Here is a 19,992-nt window from a genome sequence, read left to right as displayed (position 1 = left end):
GTTAATCAAAAAACAAAGTGTCTGTATCTTGAGGTTGTATTTATTTTTCATATTTTCATTTTGTTTCTCTGTTCTTATTATATCACTGACTGTTTACTTAATTATTTAATTACTTGAGAACTTCTAATTTAATATTATACAAGCATTGGTATCCTAATTAGAGAGAAAAAATATATATTTTTGCCACAAAATTACCTTCATTTTGATCGCAAAAATCACAAAAATAAATCGCGAAATCCTGGAGGGACTGAAACAATTGTGTTTTAACAATCTGAATAGCTATATTTGTAAGGGTGTCACGATTTCGATTTTAAATCGAAATCGATCGAAATTAAGTCACAGCTTCGAACTTCGAATTAAAAAATGGGATCGTCGATGCTGCCACGCCCCCATGTCACGTCCGGTCTGCTTGCCAAGAGAGGAAAAGAAACTCTCAGAGATGCCTTTAAAAACATCTGTCCAGCGGAACGCGATCATATTTTAAACACGAGGGATGCTACAACTCCTTGAAATGCATATCATAAACAGGATTACTACCTAGTGATCTGGCTTTGGACAGAGAGCAGCTCTCTGCACGTGCGCGAGAGTGAGAGAGGCGCAAAGATGCAACGGATTATATTTGAAACAAAAGGGATAGTTTGCCTCAGCTCGCATGAAACGCATAAAACTGAACAAATACATAAGGATTACTACTTTAGTTTATGTTTAGACTTCGGAAAGATGCGAGCGCGTGCACGTGAGACAGAGATAAGCGCAGCTGCTTATGATGCTGGATTTATTTCAGATGCTATGAGTCCAAGACACGCGCATTACGTCCATGTGCATTAATCTGCGTGCAAGAAGGAATCCTCTCTCTACAAGCTCTCGCGTTAAGTGAAGCCCACAACCCCCCATGCGAGTTGTGCAATGTGCATGTTAATGTTAAACTATAATAATAATAATAAATAATGGCATATCTTTTTTTGTCTTTAAAAAAAAAATGTAAAAATCGAGAATCCGATCGAATCGTGACCTTAGAATCGAAAATGTAATCGAATCGAGGATTTGAAGAATCGTGACACCCCTATATATTTGTATGAATAATGAAAGCCGCGTATACAGCGCATCTCTCTATCTGTGCGGCGCAAAAGCCTGATAACTTTTTACCTGATACATCTTTTGCACAGCGCAACTGTCAGAACATGCTGTCTTTGCAAAATATATATAATATATAATAATATAATATAGTTTAGATGACATTAAATTGTGTGTTTCTCAATATAGTGTCGGCATTTTGGTTTACCTGCTGATAACACCAAATCAGTAACAGAACAAATATTGCATTATGAATTATCTCCATTATTTTGCTCTTCCTGCTTTCCCCCACCTGATCATTTCTGTCCAATGAATGAATGACCTTAATACACATGTGGTTCTGTTTACAAATTTTGGTTCACTTGCAAAAAGGGCAGTGTGAATGCGAACCGCACCAAAAAATAAAAAAATAAAAAACATTTGGTCCGGACCAAAGCAAGTGAACTAGCGGACTTTCCTGGTATGAATACACCCTAAGTGACAGATCCAAATTCTACGTAAATTCACTTTAAACAGAGTGTGTTTACTATGAAAATCACACCATTTTTGGGAAGGGTTTGAGTAAATATGTCAGTTCACACACAAGAAAAAATGAACTCAGTTATCACTTTAAAGCCTTGAGATGCAAGCATTGCTGCTGTGAGTGTTAGATGAGTGCACACACATTATTTTCAAATAGCGTGCGTGTAAATCTGTTTTGTGTTGTTTTGTGCTTAAATATTTAAATTGCCAATACTTGAAAGCATGTGAAATCATCGCTTTTGCCAACTTTGGCAAAATTGGCCAATACAGCCACCTCAAAAATTTATATGCAGGAAAAACCCTGATATTGACCATAATTCAGAAATACATTTTTACATTTTGACTTCTGACGTTTATCATTTGCAATGCTTTTGGTTGCATCTCTTGTCCAAAGAAAAAAGTTTGCATGCACTTATTGGATTTTGCAGTGAAAGAAAAATATGTTAAATACCAGTGAAGTGACTAAAGTGACATTTGTGAAAATAAGGCATTTCTATTATTGACTAATAACCTTTTTATTGACATAAAAGTGAAATTACTGAACTTTAACATAAGAGCCTGATAAAAAAAGCTTATTTAGCAGAAAAACGAGTCAGATGCATTTAGAGTTTTTAGAGTGAACTATTCATAGATATATTCATGTTAGTGGCATAAAGATCTGTCTTTCTGTGCAGTTTTTCTGGGATTTAGCTGCGACTCGGGCAGTATTCGGCATCCAGAGCATAATAGCAGGGCTTCGAGCACTCTTGGAAGACTCTGCTGTACATTCTGATAAGATCCTTGGGCAGGAAAACTGGTCATGGTTCAACGTCCTGATAGCTACTGGCTTTTTCCTATTTGAAAACGTAGCTCTTCACTCATCCAATGTGGTGTTCTGGTCCTTTGATCTGCCGTTAGCTGTGCACCACTTCTTTGCTCTGGCAGGGTTTGCTGGTGCAGTTGTGTGGGACTGGCTGGGTCATTTTCTTCCTATGGTGACCTTGCTGCTGGAAATGAGCACACCCTTTACCTGCATATCCTGGATGCTACTTAAGGTAAGAGGCAAAGGTCTATACTCTGAACAAAAAAAAAATGATGCCTCAAAGTTTTATGTTTTAATCTAATTTGGCTGAAATTACTTTCGGTTAATTTCAATTTACTATTTTTAAATTTGAAAACACTTAAGGGCCGTTCACATTATAACTATACTATAAAAATATAGTTTTAAAAATAATTTTATGTTAAAGACAACAGCGAAGTTCACACCACAACTACAATGATAAAGATAAAATAAACAAAATCATTGGGATCAGTTTCTAAGCGATTTTTTTTCAACTGATGAATGATAAACCATTGACAGCCAATCAAATCTTTTTGAACTTCAAGTACACGGGCATTTGAAAAGACAAATGTTGAACGCTGTTGCTGTGAAATTGACTGCGTAATGCTTTTTTTTCTACTACGTTAACTACGCCAAAAGGTAGGATATTAGATTACACAAACTACTAGATTCACTGTTTAGAGTTACGCGAAACGCAGCATGTTCAGCACATCTGCTGAAAACTTAATAATGTGTTAATATGCTGTTCTTGTTGCATGTCAGTGGGTAACAACCCACTGACATGCAACAAGAACAGCATATTAACACATTATTAAGTTTTTAGTACAATAAATATGCAGTATTAGTTAATGCCATTTAAAGGATTTGCGTGTAGTAGGCCTAAACTGATCTCGGGTCCATGGATTAAGCCCCGGTGCAGTGCTGGTGGTCTGACTGACTGCAAATAATTGCGTGAAATAATTTTAATGTATTAATGATTAATTAAATACATGCATCAACGCATTAACACTGACAGCCCTAGTTTCAACATTAAATCAAGTTCTACATGTAGGTTCGGGAGGAGCTTAAACATTCAGTCCTGTATCTGCGCTTTCCCAGCTACAATTCTTCGGACATCCCTCCTCCCCATCTCCTTTAAAACTCTTTTTTTGCTTCATGCAAGTTTGAACTTTGGGCTCGATATGAGCCTCGGGTTTGAGGTCCTTTCGAGGGCAGCAAGGTCTAGTAATATAAGAATTGAGATAGCACCACGATCGGATGTTAAAAGGAGGTCATTTGTAACTCTAAGCAGTGCATGTGCTATGGTGGGGACTGAATCCTCATTGGAACTTTTCATACCTACTATTTTTCACTAAGAATGTGCATAATTGGCTTGACACTACTTTTTCCTAATATTTTAGAAAGAAAAGGGGAGATTTGGAATTGGTCAAAGTTTAAGGTCTCCTTGGTCGAGGTGCGGCTTTTTAATGAGGGGTCTAAAAACTGCCAGTTTGAAAGCTGTTGGAACGTATCCTAGTTCTAGCAATGAGTTAAAGATATTTAGTAAAGGGTCTAACAGTACAGGGAATACCTCTTTTAGTAATTTTGTGGGAACAAGATCTAATATGCATGATGATGATGATTTTATTGATTTTGAGAGCTCCTCAATTGTAGTAGCTTTAAATGACTCAAGTTGTTTATGTGGTAATCAAGTGAAGAGTTTTGTTGTGTTTTTTTTATTTTGATTTAAACCTTCATAACTTAAAAAGTACAGCTAAGTAGCACCATAAAACAAAATAATAACATGATAACATAATAATAAACATGTTTTGACAAAAATGTTAAAACCGGAGTTTTGCAACGAAACTCTTCAAGTGTTCAGTTAGCCTGGTTAGCCAGACCTACATCAAGATGTAAGGTCTGGCAACTCTTCACACAAACGGCTCAATGCAAGGGGCGGGATATAAGGTTGTCCCTCAAAATGCCTCTGCACGCAATAGGATAGCGCTATGACGGATCAGAGCAACACTCCAAACACATCTTTCTTGCTTAAAAAGGACTTCAGTAGGGTTTATTTGCTCTTCTCTCAAAGAAAAACATAAGTCTAAGTCCTCCAGAGTCGCCGCCAAAGCCGCTTCAAAAGATAGCTGTTCGCCAGCAGGAGCAGCCATTCTCTGTTTTCAAGTAGGAACCGTTGCAGCTCTGTCGTCATCATGTTAAGCCCGCCCCACAGACGCTACACACGATGTGATTGGCCTGACCAAATTTTGGTTTTTGGACCGGTTAAGTGTATTGTGAGTGCCTAGACTAAACCCTGGCAGCAAATATATTTTGCGGCCGCTAGGGTGCGTCTAGATTTCTAGGCTAGTGTTCAGTGGCAGTGGCAGCTGATGCTAAAAAAAATGGGGGGGTCGCAAACAAACTTAGTTAAACTTTTACTGTAGTAATGCAGGACTGTAAATAGACATTTATCAGGTGATGAATATCATTACTGTTTAGCTAAAATACTGAAAATGTTACTGTTGAAGTCAACTGTTAAAGCATGAAATAAATGTACTATGAATCTGTGAATTTGAGTGTAATGTGGGTTTATTATCAGTAATGAGTAGCATCCAGAAGTTGCGTTATGCTGCGTTTACACCAGCTGCGGTAAAGGCGTGAAGCACAAGAGATTTCAATGTTAAGTCAATGTGAAGACGAGTTGACGCGCATCTGGAGGCGGATGAGGCGTTTGGCACGGCGCGGAAGACGCGATTCCGCCTCGTTCGCGCGAATGGCACGAATTGAGCGCCTGCGCGGTACGTGCGAATGGTGCTTTTTGTGCATTTTGCATTTGACACGAATTTGCTGCTGACGCCCGAGTTGAAAAATTTGAACTTTGCCGGAATTTTGCGCGGTGTTAACCAAACAGGACCCTGCTTGCTGCTGTGGCGGCAGCGCCGCCCGGAGTCACTCATTTAACCTGAGGCTTGATATTGTCTGGAAGCAGTCACCCGGAGCTATACAACACAGTTCTTATTTCTATAGAGACAGGAATAAAAGGGACATCGCTTGGAAGAGTGTCAGTGAGGACATCGGGCAACCTGGTAAGTTGTAATACACATTTCACTTTTGAGTCACGTGATGTTTATCAACCCGCGCCGTTTATTTTCTCCCTATTCACCTTATTTTTCACGACAACAAGGGCGGCGCCATTGCACTCATTTTGTCAACGTACTTCTGGCCGCATTAAGATGATGAGCAGCTGAGCCAGTGGCTGAAGGCGTTTAACTTAAAAAGTTCACTCAAGTGCCTTTATGTTTGTTTCTTACCAATTTTAATGGATGGGAAGCTGACTGAGGAACACCCTTATCCCGAGTAATATAGTTTGGCTACGATGTTCCGGTAACTTGAAGCCACACCGGGTGTTGAAAAGGTGGTTAGTTTCAGGAAAGCTAACTTAGCTAACTATGTGCTTGCTCGCCTAACATTAGATTTGTTGAACTCCGTTCTATGAATACACTTAAGATCAGTAACATTAGTTAATAAAATGCAACTATTTTGAATGATTTTCATTGCCCACCTATATTTTTATATTTACGATAGTACAACAAGATATTATATAGTACATTACATTCTTACAGTAGCTCGCGTGATTCCTACAAGTTACCGAGATTTCAGATGCTAGGAGGTCAGTTCATTTCTCATTCAGATATTGATAATGACCTATTAAACGACATTATACACACAACCTCTAACTTCAGTGTTAAATAATGTTACTGTCTCTTTTTAATGCATCTCTCTCTCTCTCTCTCTCTCTCTCTCTCTCTCTCTCTCTCTCTCTCTCTCTCTCTCTCTCTCTCTCTCTCTACCTCTCACACACACACTCTCTCTCTCTCTACCTCTCACACTGTTCTGTTTAAGTATGGGTGCCATTTATATATTAATTCTCATGATGCAAGTTTATTTTAAATGCTAACATAAAAATGTTTATGGTTATATTATTTTCACAGATACATTGCTGCGTGTCAGTGATGCAGTGGACAACTGTGAGGATGATACTGTGATGTTCCTGAACTGTGATGCAGAAACACAATTGGAGGATCCATCCGTCTCTGATGACAACTACACTTTAAAATCACAACTCAACCTGAAGCAACCTACATCTAATATGGGAAAACACTGGTGCGGTTAGCCGGACAGGGCTTATCCTGGTCCCAGGCTAAAATGTATATTTGAGCTACAATAATTTAAAAACACCTTGTACATACCTCAACATATATGAGTGCCATTGTTTTGTCACAAGATGCACACCAGTCTTGTTTTTTTTGTAGGGTTTGTAGAAGCTAAAATGTCCTAATATAAGTAAGGCCTAGTCCTGTAAACCCGTCCGAGAAAATGCTCCAATGTGTTGAGCTGGCACAAATGTACATAACTCTACTGAGAAACAACCATCTTAGTCAGCTTTACACTAGGCATGGGCCGGTTACCGGTTCCAAGGTATACAAGGTTTTAAACAGTGAAGGTTTCAAAACCACTCAAATGTTTTGTGATACCGTCTCCAAGGTATGAGCTGAGTTTATACAAATTCATTAAATCATTAAGGCATGTGATTGATTTGATGTTTACATTTAATATGCATTACAAAAAATTATATATTTTTGAAAGCATATTATAATTTAATACTGCAATACTGCAACACCATGAAACTGTGGTATTTTGCTAAAGGTTATCATACCGCCAGAATCTTATACCGGCCCATGTCTACTTTTCACGGGGTTGATATTGCATGCATTACATTAAGTTGCAGAGCACTTTACCAGTACATACTGTACACCAACAGCTTCCAGATATAAGCTTGGGATCAGCTCCTGATGACTCTGATAAAGCTACATCTTAATTTATTGCAGGGTGGTCTTGCTGAAAAGTTAGCTGTTTCTTGGTCCATAGTTATTTTTATAAACCTTCATATCTGATCAGATGTTACCTGGCTGTCAGGCAGTTATATTAAAGGGGCTGTGAATTTGTCGATTTTATTGTTTTATACTGTTGTCTGATGTCTACTTATGATGTTAGCATGGTTTTTACATTCAAAAACATTAAAAGCAATAAGTAATATGCTATTTTGTAACATGGATTAGTGGCTCTCTGGAGAAAAGCTTCGTTTGAAGGGGTGGGCCACATTGAAAACCTGGACGTAAACACCCACTGCTATGATTGGACAGCTTCATTTTCCGTCATTACATGTGGAGAAAAGTTTAAAAAACATTAATGTGTAAAAATAGAAGCCGAACACATATATGTTTGAGCCACAAAAGATTCTGGCTGCTAAAGATGATAAACATAAATGACACTACGTATAGTAAAGTAGAAACAAAACTTTAAACTCGGCGTGACTAAATTACCGTATACAACACAGTAAGCGCGCATCAGAATATAAACTGCGGCTGATAAATCCTTATGACTAACTTTGTATATTTCTGTTGTGCTTGTGAGGTTGCTCTTACCTACACGTAACAGTTATATGATCAGAAAAGATTTGTTGAGTGTTTGACCTTTCAAACGCAACTCACCTAAATTACCGTATACAACACACTAAGCGGGCATCAGAATCTAAATTGCGGCTGGTAAGTCCTTCATCACTAACTTTGTATATTTATATTGTTATATTGCAGTCGTATTGTTAAGTGTTGTACCTTAATTAATCGTTTAATGTTTTAAGTAAATTAAAACAGTCTAACATACGTGTTTAGACACAGATGTTACAACAGGACATATCAAGCGACCTCTTCAAAAAAACCAATAGTGAAACGCAGTAACTTAAATAAAGTTAAATGTTAAACTTACTGTGTATACTGCTGTGTCATTTTTGTCAGATCCAATATTAGTGGTGCTTTTAGTCTCTCTGCAAATCCAGCATCGACTTCTGAATCAGCGGTACACAAAGTAAACCAACACTCCACATGCGAGCTGGAACTTATTCAAAAACAAACTTTATCCACACATTCCTAATGTTATGTTCTGAGCCTACGTTATCCAGCGTCTGTGTTCTTCCCATAGACGGTTCTTCCACAACTGAAAATGCGTTTCCATGGTTACTCTATCATAACAGATCACCGCGTCAAAATAAAAGTCTCTCAGATTTTTTTTTAAAGTCATTTTGGTTACATTTGGCAATCTTTAAAGACATGTTTATTGATTGTTGAGACACATGTGTCACGCAAAGCTGTGGGCGGGGCTACAAAAGTGGTCGTTGTATTTGGGTTCGGGGAGGTGCTTCAATTCTACTTTGACGTCATATTTCTCCGAATTCGGCTGTAATACTGGCTTGGTGCCAAAAACAATTATATTTCAGTAGCACGGACGTTTTCAGTTCTGAAATTTGCAGGATATATAACAAATTATCAAGTTAAAATTGGGTATTTGATTCACCGCTCCTTTAAACCTTTACAATGTGATCAGATGTTATCTGCCATGCAGTTATATTAAACCTTTACAATGTGATCAGATGTTACATGTCATGCAGTTATATTAACCTTTACTATGAGGCTGTTTACACTTGGCATTAACATGCGTTTTCATCGATCGGATCACAAGTGGACGAGAGAGACACATTACGTTTACACCTGGTATTTAAATCCGTCTCTTTTGTCCACTTTCGACCGCATCTGTCCTGAATAGTGTGAGGGGGTGGTCTGTGAGACGGTGGGCGAACCTCTCTGCTGTCATTCAAACCCGAGCGGGAGTAATTATGAGTTTATATGGACGCAAACTAATATTATGTCGGAGTCCACTGCTTGTTTAGCAAGTATACATGTTGCATAGTGTTTTGTACGTTTATATGTTGGAGCTTTCTCTGAATTTTCAGCGCAATTGATGAAATAGGATCGCGCAACTTTCACACGCTTTCAAAACGAAACTACGGAGATCAGCCGCTTAAGTTGTATCAATGAAAGGCTAGAAATAGCGCTGTTCACCGTATGTTTACGCCAGAAGTCAAAAAAAGACGTAAAACTTGTGTTTAATACCTCAGATTAGATAAATGGGCGGAGAGAAGGCGGTCGCGTGTGGCTGTTCGAACGCATTCAACCACATATGCGTTCCGCAACTCCAAAGCGATCGGATCGAAAGTGGTTTCGACTACCTCTGAATGTGGTTGAAAGTGGTCGAAAGTGGACGAGCTCAAAACGTTTTGAACACCGTTTACACCTGGCATTAACGTCGTCCACTTGTGATCCGATCGACGAAAACGCATGTTAATGCCAAGTGTAAACAGCCTCTATGTGATCACATGTTACCTGTCATGCAGTTATATTAAACCTTTACAATGTGATCAGATGTTACCTGTCATGCGGTTTAATTAAACATTTACAATGTGATCTGTTGTGCCAGTTATATTAAACCTTTACAATGTGATCAGATGTTACCTGCCATGCAATTATATTAAACCTTTACGATGTGATCAGATGTTACCTGTCATGCAGTTATATTTAAACATTTACAATGTGATCAGATGTTACCTGTCAAGCGGTTATATTAAACATTTACAATGTGATCTGTTGTGCAGTTATATTAAACCTTTACAATGTGATCAAATGTTATCTGCCATGCAATTATATGAAACCTTTACAATGTGATCAGATGTTACCTGTCATGCAATTATATTAAACATTTACAATGTGATCTGTAGTGCAGTTGTCACAGAGTGACTTTTTGAAGGGGCGGAACTGAAAGTGGGCAAAGATTAGTTCCGGTAGACCAAATTTGGGTAGGATTGGCAACAGGTGTGTTGTGGAACGTGGCAATCGTTGATTGGGTGATTCAGCAGGGAAGAGGAGTATAAAAAGGGCATCAGAAATACAAGAAGTGGTTGTGGATTTCCAGCAGATACTGCGAGTGGAGTAGAATGTTCGGGGAATTCCGAGAGCAAGCCGAGACGGTTATATTGTTGATTTGGACCCTCGCAAAGCGAAGGAAGGAGTGGGACAACAGAAATATACAGGTTTGAAACAGAAAATTTGATTGGATTAAATGCTGTGTTGACTTGTGCTGCCTTTACAAAAGGAGTGATATTTACCCGAAGAGTTGCTAGAGGATTCGGTGTCAAACGGATGCCACCCTGTTGGCTGTGAATGAGTGAGTAGCTGCAAAGACAAAGAGAGGAAAATTAGCATCAAAGGAATTGTGAGTATATTGAATGATTAATACGTCCATATACCTTACCTTGAATATGGAATACCAACCATTGCTGTAAGTTGTGAAACAGTGTGTAAGTGGCCCCACGGTGGAAAGGAATTGTGGGCGAGCCGAGTATCGATTAATGGGAGGACGTTATCCTGCTGTAGCTGCGACGTCAACTGTGAGCCATCTGCTTGTCAGTGTTTGGATTCTCCCCTGGACGAACCCTCGGTCCAAACGCAAGGTGCTGACCTTAAGTCACTAGAGTGTGTGAAGTGCATTGGGTGAGTCTTAGTTGACGTGTGTACACCTGAAGATTGTAGTGCTGTGCCGTGCCCCTGTTGTCTGCACTTACCCTTTAGGCCGAGTAGAAAATCCTGTGGGGAAGGACTTACGCTGTGCCAGTAGTGACCATCTCTTTTATGTATGCCTGCTCATAACTCCGACCCTCTTTCTCCATCTGGAGGTGGTAAAACGATAACAACAAGTAAGGTACACTGAATAGTGTGGGAAAGGACGTTAACGTGGGGAAGTATTATCTGTTGTACGAAGTACTGCTGTGTGACCGCTGTGTGTGTTGACTTACTGTGGAGTCCTTCTAGAAGTTCGCCCCTGTCTAGATCTCTTGTCCCGTGGTTTGGAAGAGAGGAGAGGGAAGCGTTCGACCCCGGTAATTGTCTGCATAACAGGTCTGGTACAAACAACTGACCTGAACCCACCTGGAGTGGTGGCGGTGGCTTGGCCGTGGTAGGTCCAACGAGCAGCAGTGTTTGAATCATACCCCTACTGCCCTTGTTCGAAGTTGTGTTTTGTCATTGGGGTGCTCTTGGGAACCTCCTTGAGGTGGGAACTAGGAAGGGGCGTGACTCACGACACCTGTGGTCCGCTCTGACCTGTGACACAGTTATATTAAACCTTTACAATGTGATCAGATGTTACATGCCATGCAGTTATATTAAACATTTACATGTGATCAGATATTACCTGTCATGCAGTTTTATTAAACCTTCACAATGTGATCAGATGTTACCTGCCATGCAGTTATATTAAAGCTTTACTATGTGATCACATGTTATCCGTCATTAGTTATATTAAACCTTTACTATGTGATCACATGTTATCCATCATGTAGTTGTATTAAACCTTAACAATGTGATCTGTTGTGCAGTTATATTAAACAGTTACAATGTGATCAGATGTTACCTGCCATGCAGTTATATTAAACCTTTACTATGTGATCACATGTTATCCGTCATGTAGTTATATTAAACCTTTACAATGTGATCAGATGTTACCTGCCATGCAGTTATATTAAACCTTTATTATGTGATCACATGTTATCCTTCAGGTAGTTATATTAAACCTTTACAATGTGATCAGATGTTACCTGTCATGCGGTTATATTAAACATTTACACGTGACCAGATGTTACCTGTCATGCAGTTATATTAAACCTTTACAATGTGATCAGATGTTACATGCCATGCAGTTATATTAAACATTTACACGTGACCAGATGTTACCTGTCATACAGTTGTATTAAACCTTTACAATGTGATCAGATGTTACCTGCCATGCAGTTATATTAAAGCTTTACTATGTGATCACATGTTATCCGTCATTAGTTATATTAAACCTTTACTATGTGATCACATGTTATCCATCATGTAGTTATATTAAACCTTAACAATGTGATCTGTTGTGCAGTTATATTAAACAGTTACAATGTGATCAGATGTTACCTGCCATGCAGTTATGTTAAACCTTTACTATGTGATCACATGTTATCCGTCATGTAGTTATATTAAACCTTTACAATGTGATCAGATGTTACCTGCCATGCAGTTATATTAAACCTTTACTATGTGATCACATGTTATCCTTCAGGTAGTTATATTAAACCTTTACAATGTGATCAGATGTTACCTGTCATGCGGTTATATTAAACATTTACACGTGACCAGATGTTACCTGTCATGCAGTTATATTAAACCTTCACAATGTGATCAGATGTTACATGCCATGCAGTTATATTAAACATTTACACGTGACCAGATGTTACCTGTCATACAGTTGTATTAAACCTTTACAATGTGATCAGATGTTACCTGTCAGGAATTTCTTAAAGCATATCTGAGCTCTGTAGATTCCCCTTTAAAGGATTTAAGTCTCCTGATTTGAAGGAATAAGTCTTGGCAAGTTTGCAAATTAATTCTATCCTGATATATTACAAATGAATTTGTGAGTTATTGGACTGGCTGGGGTGCACATTTGCTTGAAAAATACGAAATCATCCTAACTGTGTAAAGGCTTGCCTTTTCCGCGCTTCGTATGCTTGAAGGCAGATGAATGCAGATTCTTGTCATTAGATTTTTGTTGTCTATCTTTACTTCAGATAGACAAGGTCAGTTTTAGTTTTGTTCTGGAGATTGATCTTGCGCTCTTCCATTACACTTTGATTATCGCAATCTGACATATACGCACACAAACACACACGCAAACAAGCACATACACACAAACACACAGTAAAGTTGCCTAATCACAGTTTCACAGTTTCACAACTGTATTAAAGGTGAATCAAGGGTTATTATGATTTTCTTTGATGGGCTTGCTGAGATGTGTAGATCTGGTGGGTTTTAGAGCCTGTCTGTAGTGTTCAATACTCTCTTTTCATTTGGCAATTCATCTCTCTAACTTTCTGCTCCACCATCTATGGCTCCATTTTTCTAGCTTCCTTTTTAAGGACTGCGTTATGATGGTCATGCCATGGTGATACCGTTTTTCCCTTGATTCTCTTTGATCTAATGGAAACAACAGCTTCCAACATGCTAGAACAAACATTGTTGAAGGTTTCAAATACAGCATCCAGATCTTCAGGGTTATCTGCTACATGTTTCATTAATGACAGGTCTGGGAGATTACTAATAAAGCTATATTTAGTACACTCTAAAAAAAGGTTCCTTGAGGTTCTATATAGAACCCTGGGGTTCTATACTTGGCCAATAGAATCTTTTTCCAAAAAAAGGGTTCCATATAGAACCCTTAGAGGGCAAAGAACCATTTTTATTAAAATGGTTCTATAATTCACGTTTTGTGACTGAAGTGTAAACTAAAGATTACACAATAATTACAGACCTACACAACTCATTCACAAACCTTTTTGTGTCAATAGGCTGTGGTCAAATAAAGAGAGCGTCAACAAATAGGCTATTAATATTTATTGTATGATTTATTTCTTGTGAGCTTTTTTATGCACGTTTGTACATTAGCATGAAACTTACACTGCAGTTTGCGTTTTTGGTGAATAACCAGGTGTTTTCTTTATTTTGTACATTCTATATTGTCAATGTTTAATTTAACCTGAAGGGGCATTAAAAAAAAAATAATCGCAAAAGTGCCCTCTGGTGGCCTATATATGCGTTTCACCATACGCGAAGATGAGCCTCGAGACGTGACAGTTTTTTTTTCAAACTGAGGAGTTCGGACTCCGGACCGGCATTTCTGCTTGTTGGTACCCTGAGGTAAGTAAACTTTATACATTTTTGAAACGATATTACTTAAATATTTAGTATAATTAGTTAATATTTATTTTGTTAGAGTAGGTCTTGTGCTAAATAGTGATACTAGAAGCTACATTTATAATATTTACCTTTGTTAAAAAATACTGCTGGTAACGTTAAAGCACTGACAGGCTTCCTCAACCGTCAGTTATAAAAGCTCTTTTAAATACATTTTGTTCCGGGTTTTAATGAATTACGTTACAGTCCTGCTTTATTTCTTTGTCATTTTAAATTAAATTGCCAATCACAATAAGACAGCTGTGTTGTAAGGAGACGAAATTCGAGACAGGAGTGTAATTTCAATGAAGCGCGTGGTCAAGGGAACCGGGTGGAAGACGGTGGAAGGGAAATTATATGTAAATGTTTGTCGCAGTTTTGCACATATTCCGTGAGTATTTTTCGCTTGTTCATGAGTGTTTTATCAGGGTTGGAGCTAAACTCTGAAGGAAAGTGGAAACTGCTGGCCACAGTTGAGAACTTTCTGCCGGTCTGTATTATAAATGCACGATTGCAGTGCAGCGTTCGTATCCGCAACAAGTCTAGATATGCATGTTTTCTGTGATGCACACTAGGGTTGTTGCGGTGACAGAATTTTCCCACCGGTTAATCAGCGCGTGACAAACCCGGTGTTACCGGTTTCACCGGGTGGGAGGGGCTTTTAAATGGACAGAAGTGCGCATTTTACTTTCACTTTTGAATTAGATGCAACTGTTGTTTAAATCCAGCGCTTGCGTACGCTGCGTTAAATCGCGTATGCATTTGCGTGTAGATGCGAGTGCAACTGCTGGTTTAAGTGCTTGAGTCAATGTGCGCAGGTACTTCTGACAGAAACCCGCCAGTCCCAAGCAGAGCAACCGGCTATTCCTCCATAAAGCGCTGCTTGAATTATGGGTTTATTATTATTCTTAATGAAAAACACAACAACAAAACGATCTCGCCTACATTAAACATCATATATGCATCTTATAACAAAAACGAATAAGCACGCGGCTTCTGCCATCGTCTGCTTGCCGCAGTCTGAGGAATTAATGAAATCTGACACCCGCAGCCGCTGCTCTGTGATGACGCGCGTTCAGCTCCACTAGATTCAGACAGCAGACACATACAGTTGTAAGTGTTTGCTCTCTCTAACGAAACTAAATGATTTAATTACAAGAAAATATCAAAACGACGGTGAAAGACGGTGTCGCGGTGGGCAAGTGATCTAACCGGTGAGAGGCTGAAGCACCGGTAATCACCGTTTCACCGACTATCGCAACAAGCCTAATGCACACAATGAATTAATGTGATGGTAGCTGTTAAGACACTTACATTTAACATTCAAATAATTTAAAAACCAAACGTGTTCAGGTTTTTATGCGTATTTGGTTTGTGAAGTGTAATTTATGCTTTTTTCCTTCCCCTCACAGATAACCATGGTTAATAAATGGTCAGTAGATGACATGTCACTGGCTTTAAAATATAAACCCCATTGATGTAAAACGGTAAGGTGCTTAAAGGGACCTCGTAAACCTGACTTCTGTCACTAATGTTCATCAAAGAGCAAAATAAAAGAAATCCGTCTTTTGTAGCTTTAATGATAATTCTTATGTATTTCATTTAGCATTAAAGACTGTAAAGTGTTTGAGGACTTAATTTAAATTCTGTATATTTCACACTATTTTTTTTATTGAACATTGTGTTTTGAAAAATACATCACTAGTAAATTGCAACCTCAAGTTAATGTAGACTTTAAGGAACTTGTTTGTCTGAAAGTGGATATATAAAGATTTTGTGTTTTAAGATGCTGCATGGAATGACAATGAGGTTTGGAACAGACTTGGTGAAGAACATGGAAACATCTCTAAATAAAATGGCCCCAAACATCATCAGAAGTGCAAAAGAAGGAAGTAAAAAACATCTCTACAACTTTCTCTGTAGTAAAACCATGATAAGGTTTACTTTTCAATATAATGTAAACACACACACACACACACACACAAACACACACACACATTATATATATATATATATGTTTCTATTGAAATATTTTCTATTAATATCACAAGTATAAGTTACCTTTTAAAAACCATAGTAGCCTAATCATGGTAAAGGTACTGTTTGGCCATCGTAAAGTGAACACAGGGTTTGTGTTTGGTTGGCCAGCGAGAGGTTTACTTTTGTGCAGTAAAAAGCTCAAAAGAACAACTGCCTGTCGTTGTCTGGACTCCTATTTGTGTTTTTGTAATCATTATAGTAGAAACACAACCAGGGACACGCGTGATAAACTTATCAATGTTTGTTTACAGCCGCCGCCATTACCTCACGTGTTGATCATGAATGCAGTAAACGTGTGCACATGCGAGTGATCCTGTGTTTAATAAACTTGCTGTGCGGAGATATGCGCTTAGACGCAACTAAATAAGGATTGTACTGTTTGAAAATCGCGTATTTTATAAGAATACCAAAAAGCGCGTTGAGTTTCCTGACTCGCGTGTTTGTGTATGTGCGTTCCCGTCCCCCGTCGCGTCAACTGTTTGACGGAAGACAAAGAAAACAATCGCGTCTGGAGATACTGACACACATCCGCAAGTAAATAAGGATTTAGATGTCGGACATCTATCCCGTCACACTGACGAAGCACACACACTCGCGTCTGTTTGGAGATTTAAGGCCGGGGTATACCTTTTTTCCGAGTATACCTTTTCGAGTATACTCCCCGCGGCTACACGCGGATGGCCGCATTCGACACTATACGCAATACAAATGATTCTAATACAAATTCTACAATACAAATTATTCAAATTATTAGTCTAACAGGCTGTCAGGGCAGCACTGATTTGGTGACATTTACAGTACATTAAAACATTGGGATAGGTGAAGAAAAGTACCTGATCCACCATTGCAAACACAGTTTAGAACAAACAACAAGACAACAAAGAACAGGAATCAAACAAACATGCTCCAGAGCTTTCTGTTCTTGGAAGAAGTAAAAGTTAAAGAAGAAAAACGATAGTGTGTGTGTGCAAATGCTGTCTATTTCCTTTGTATAATTGTTTATAGTGGAGTCCCTGTCTAAATATTTTCACGCGCATGTGCTGTTGTACGCGGACTGTACGCGCACTGTCCGCGCGGTCTCAAATTTTGGGCTGCACGCGCGGACCCTCTTGATGACGAAAAAGACGTCATGCGGACGGCGCGCATACACGGACGTCCGTAGTATACTTTCGGCTTTAGGCGCGAGTAAACAAGTATGTGATGTGTGCAATCGCATCTTTTATAATGATACCACAAAGCGCTTCAAATATGAGGCATTGTGTGTTTGTGTGTGCGTTTGGACGTCGATCGAGTCACACTCGCGTCTGGAGATAACTTTAGTTACAGTCACGAGTAAACAAGTAGATGTCATGTTTCCAGCACTCGGATTAAAACTCAACACAGCAGTGAATGGCTGCAGAGACGGAATGTCCATTGACTGTGGGGTTGACTAATGAATATGGATGATCTCTGCTCTTCTGTTCAATGGAGCGGGGCGTGGCTCATTATAGATAATGAAGCAACAGAGGAAAGATGGTACATCTCCCTCTTCTTATACAGTTAACAACGAATTACAATATTTGTTTTCGATTTCACTTACATCTTCCAAAAGCAGACATTCCAAGCACTATGTAGACATTTATCTTTTGTTTCTATGACAAATATTCGTTAAGTTACAGTAAATTTTTCTGACGTGTTTCTGAAAGGACTTCACTGAGGGAGAGAGAACAAAACGCGCATCACGTTTATTTTCTTAATTTTGCGAAAAGCACAACATGCTGTTTTTATTGGGAGTGGACAGCCGACAGCCGACCCCAGAGTGTTAATATTAACTTTTTCCTTGCCATTGAACAGTTAACTTGTTAATTAAGAGACGCTGGCTGAGAAAGAGTTAAAGTTTACCCACAAATGAAAATTGTCGTCACTTTCTTCAGCATAACACAACAGAAGATATTTTGAAAAAGTATGGTATCGAACAACAATGGTGCCCATTGACCTGCATTGGTTTTGTGTCCTTTAAATTGCTACCAGCGTTGTTCGGTTACAGACATTCTTCAAAATCTTTTTTGTGTTTGTGTTTTGCTGAAGAAAGAAAGCCGTGAACATTTGAAATAACGAGTGAGTGAATGAGTTTTCTTTTTTGAGTAAAAGGTCCCTGTAATTGATTTCTGTACCTAATGTACAATAATTTGTATCTTTGTAGGTCTGGTGAGGAATGCTGCACTTATGTTATTGCAAGCATTATTTCAAGAAAATCCCAGCTTCCTTTACTGTGTAAATAGTGTAAGTATAGTCTTCTGTAATTTCATTAGCATTTGAGGCACTTCATTTAAAGTAACATTCAATGCAAATATAAAAATATTACTCTGTTTACCCTTAAATAGCATACAGCTCCACATCAATTATTATGAGTCTTGTTTGTTCTTGAGTGTCGCTTGCCTAGTTGTCATACTTTATTTGTGTTATTATGGGGTAATTTTAAGTCTATTTGATGGCTTCTGTTAATTGGTAAAAAGCACTTTAAAGGTGAAATGTTTGTTTTACAGGAACCCAAAGGTCCCGTACCAACCATAGTGTTCAACGGCTCTCCTGATCTTCTCAAATCTGAAAGTATCAACTTTATAATGGACAATGTGAACATAATATGTGGAAGACATTGACATCACAGGCTGTGGAATGACTGTTTGCGGGGTTTTTTTCCTCCTCAATGTTTAATACCCTTTTGCCATTAAGCACACAGTGACTTTTATTTATAAAATATATGCTTAAATTTAAATACCTGTACAAAACAAATGTACAATCAACTTGTGTAAATTGTCATTCTATTTAATAGATTGTTCATGAATTGTCTTTAAATTTTTTTATTTTTATTTACTTTTTTATTTGACAGGGACCATACAAGCAAACATAGTTATAGTTCAATGCCTGTAACTGATGCGCTGCATATAGAGTTTATAGCTATTGCTAATTCTCAACTCCTGTCCCTGGTTGGGCATTTCTAAGAACATTTTAAAACAGATAACATTTCTTCAACACACATACACAAACACACACAAAAAAACCCAAAATAAATTAAAAAGAGATACAAATTTGGTTTGCCTTTAGCCACAACTTAACCCTTAAAATAAATTTATTCAAGTCAGAAATTGCCTTAATAAATGCATTGTGATTTATTTTCATCATTTCAGACACATGTGAAAGTTACTAAAAATTAATACTGCATATACTGTACAGTATCTTTGTTCATAAAAACTGAAAATGCGTTAAGGGAAATAACTTGAACAAAAATTTTAAATGTATAGTGTAATTAAGAGTTTAGCTGTTTAATACAGAGATGCAATTTTAATATATATATATATATATATATATATATATATATAAACGTATGTATGTATGTTTAAATAACTAAATGGTTGAATGTAATGAGACATTTTAAATGTAAACTAAAGTTTTTCTGTCTAATACAGAATTAAGAGATGTGATTTTAAAGAGCACCAATTATGCTAATAAATTGGCACGTTAGCACGTTATTGCAATATCCCATAGTACATACATGTTATTAAAACTTGAACTAATGCATTGTGAGTCTTATAAATTGCTTACATACCTCACCGATTTCCCACTGTCTGGAAAACGCTCGGTTTTGTTCCTGTCTCCGCCTCCCAAAATGTCTAGTGTAATCGGATTGGTCAGATGACTACTCAACTGTTATTGGTCAGCTGGGTTCGGCTTGTGTTTGAAAGGTTACGCCCCTGACTACGCATGGGTTGACACAGATTCTGACTGAGAGTTAGTGATGGCCAAACGAGGCTTTCTGAACCACTGAGGCTTTCCAGCCCATTGGTTCGCCAAAAGGTTCATTTA

At 38.2% G+C, this 19,992-nt stretch overlaps 1 protein-coding gene and 1 long non-coding RNA gene across 5 annotated transcripts in view; both read left to right on the top strand.

Moving 5' to 3' along the window:
* Positions 1–19,992, top strand: part of LOC135778275 (protein CLN8-like) — a 109,897-nt gene that overhangs the window by 63,204 nt on the left and 26,701 nt on the right. For all 4 annotated transcript variants that reach the window (XM_065288733.1, XM_073812293.1, XM_073812292.1 and 1 more), the window contains exon 3: positions 2,271–2,630. In XM_065288733.1, the coding sequence (XP_065144805.1) occupies positions 2,271–2,630 (360 nt within the window). The remainder of the gene's footprint in view (positions 1–2,270; positions 2,631–19,992) is intronic.
* On the top strand, positions 7,072–19,658 carry LOC135778278 (uncharacterized). The gene is made up of 4 exons (XR_010544517.2): positions 7,072–15,596; positions 15,896–16,001; positions 18,332–18,411; positions 18,675–19,658. It is a non-coding gene; the product is annotated as an uncharacterized lncRNA (long non-coding RNA).

Source organism: Paramisgurnus dabryanus, chromosome 17, assembly GCF_030506205.2.
Source record: "Paramisgurnus dabryanus chromosome 17, PD_genome_1.1, whole genome shotgun sequence".
NCBI lineage: Eukaryota > Metazoa > Chordata > Actinopteri > Cypriniformes > Cobitidae > Paramisgurnus > Paramisgurnus dabryanus.
This window is presented reverse-complemented; position numbering and strand designations above follow the sequence as displayed.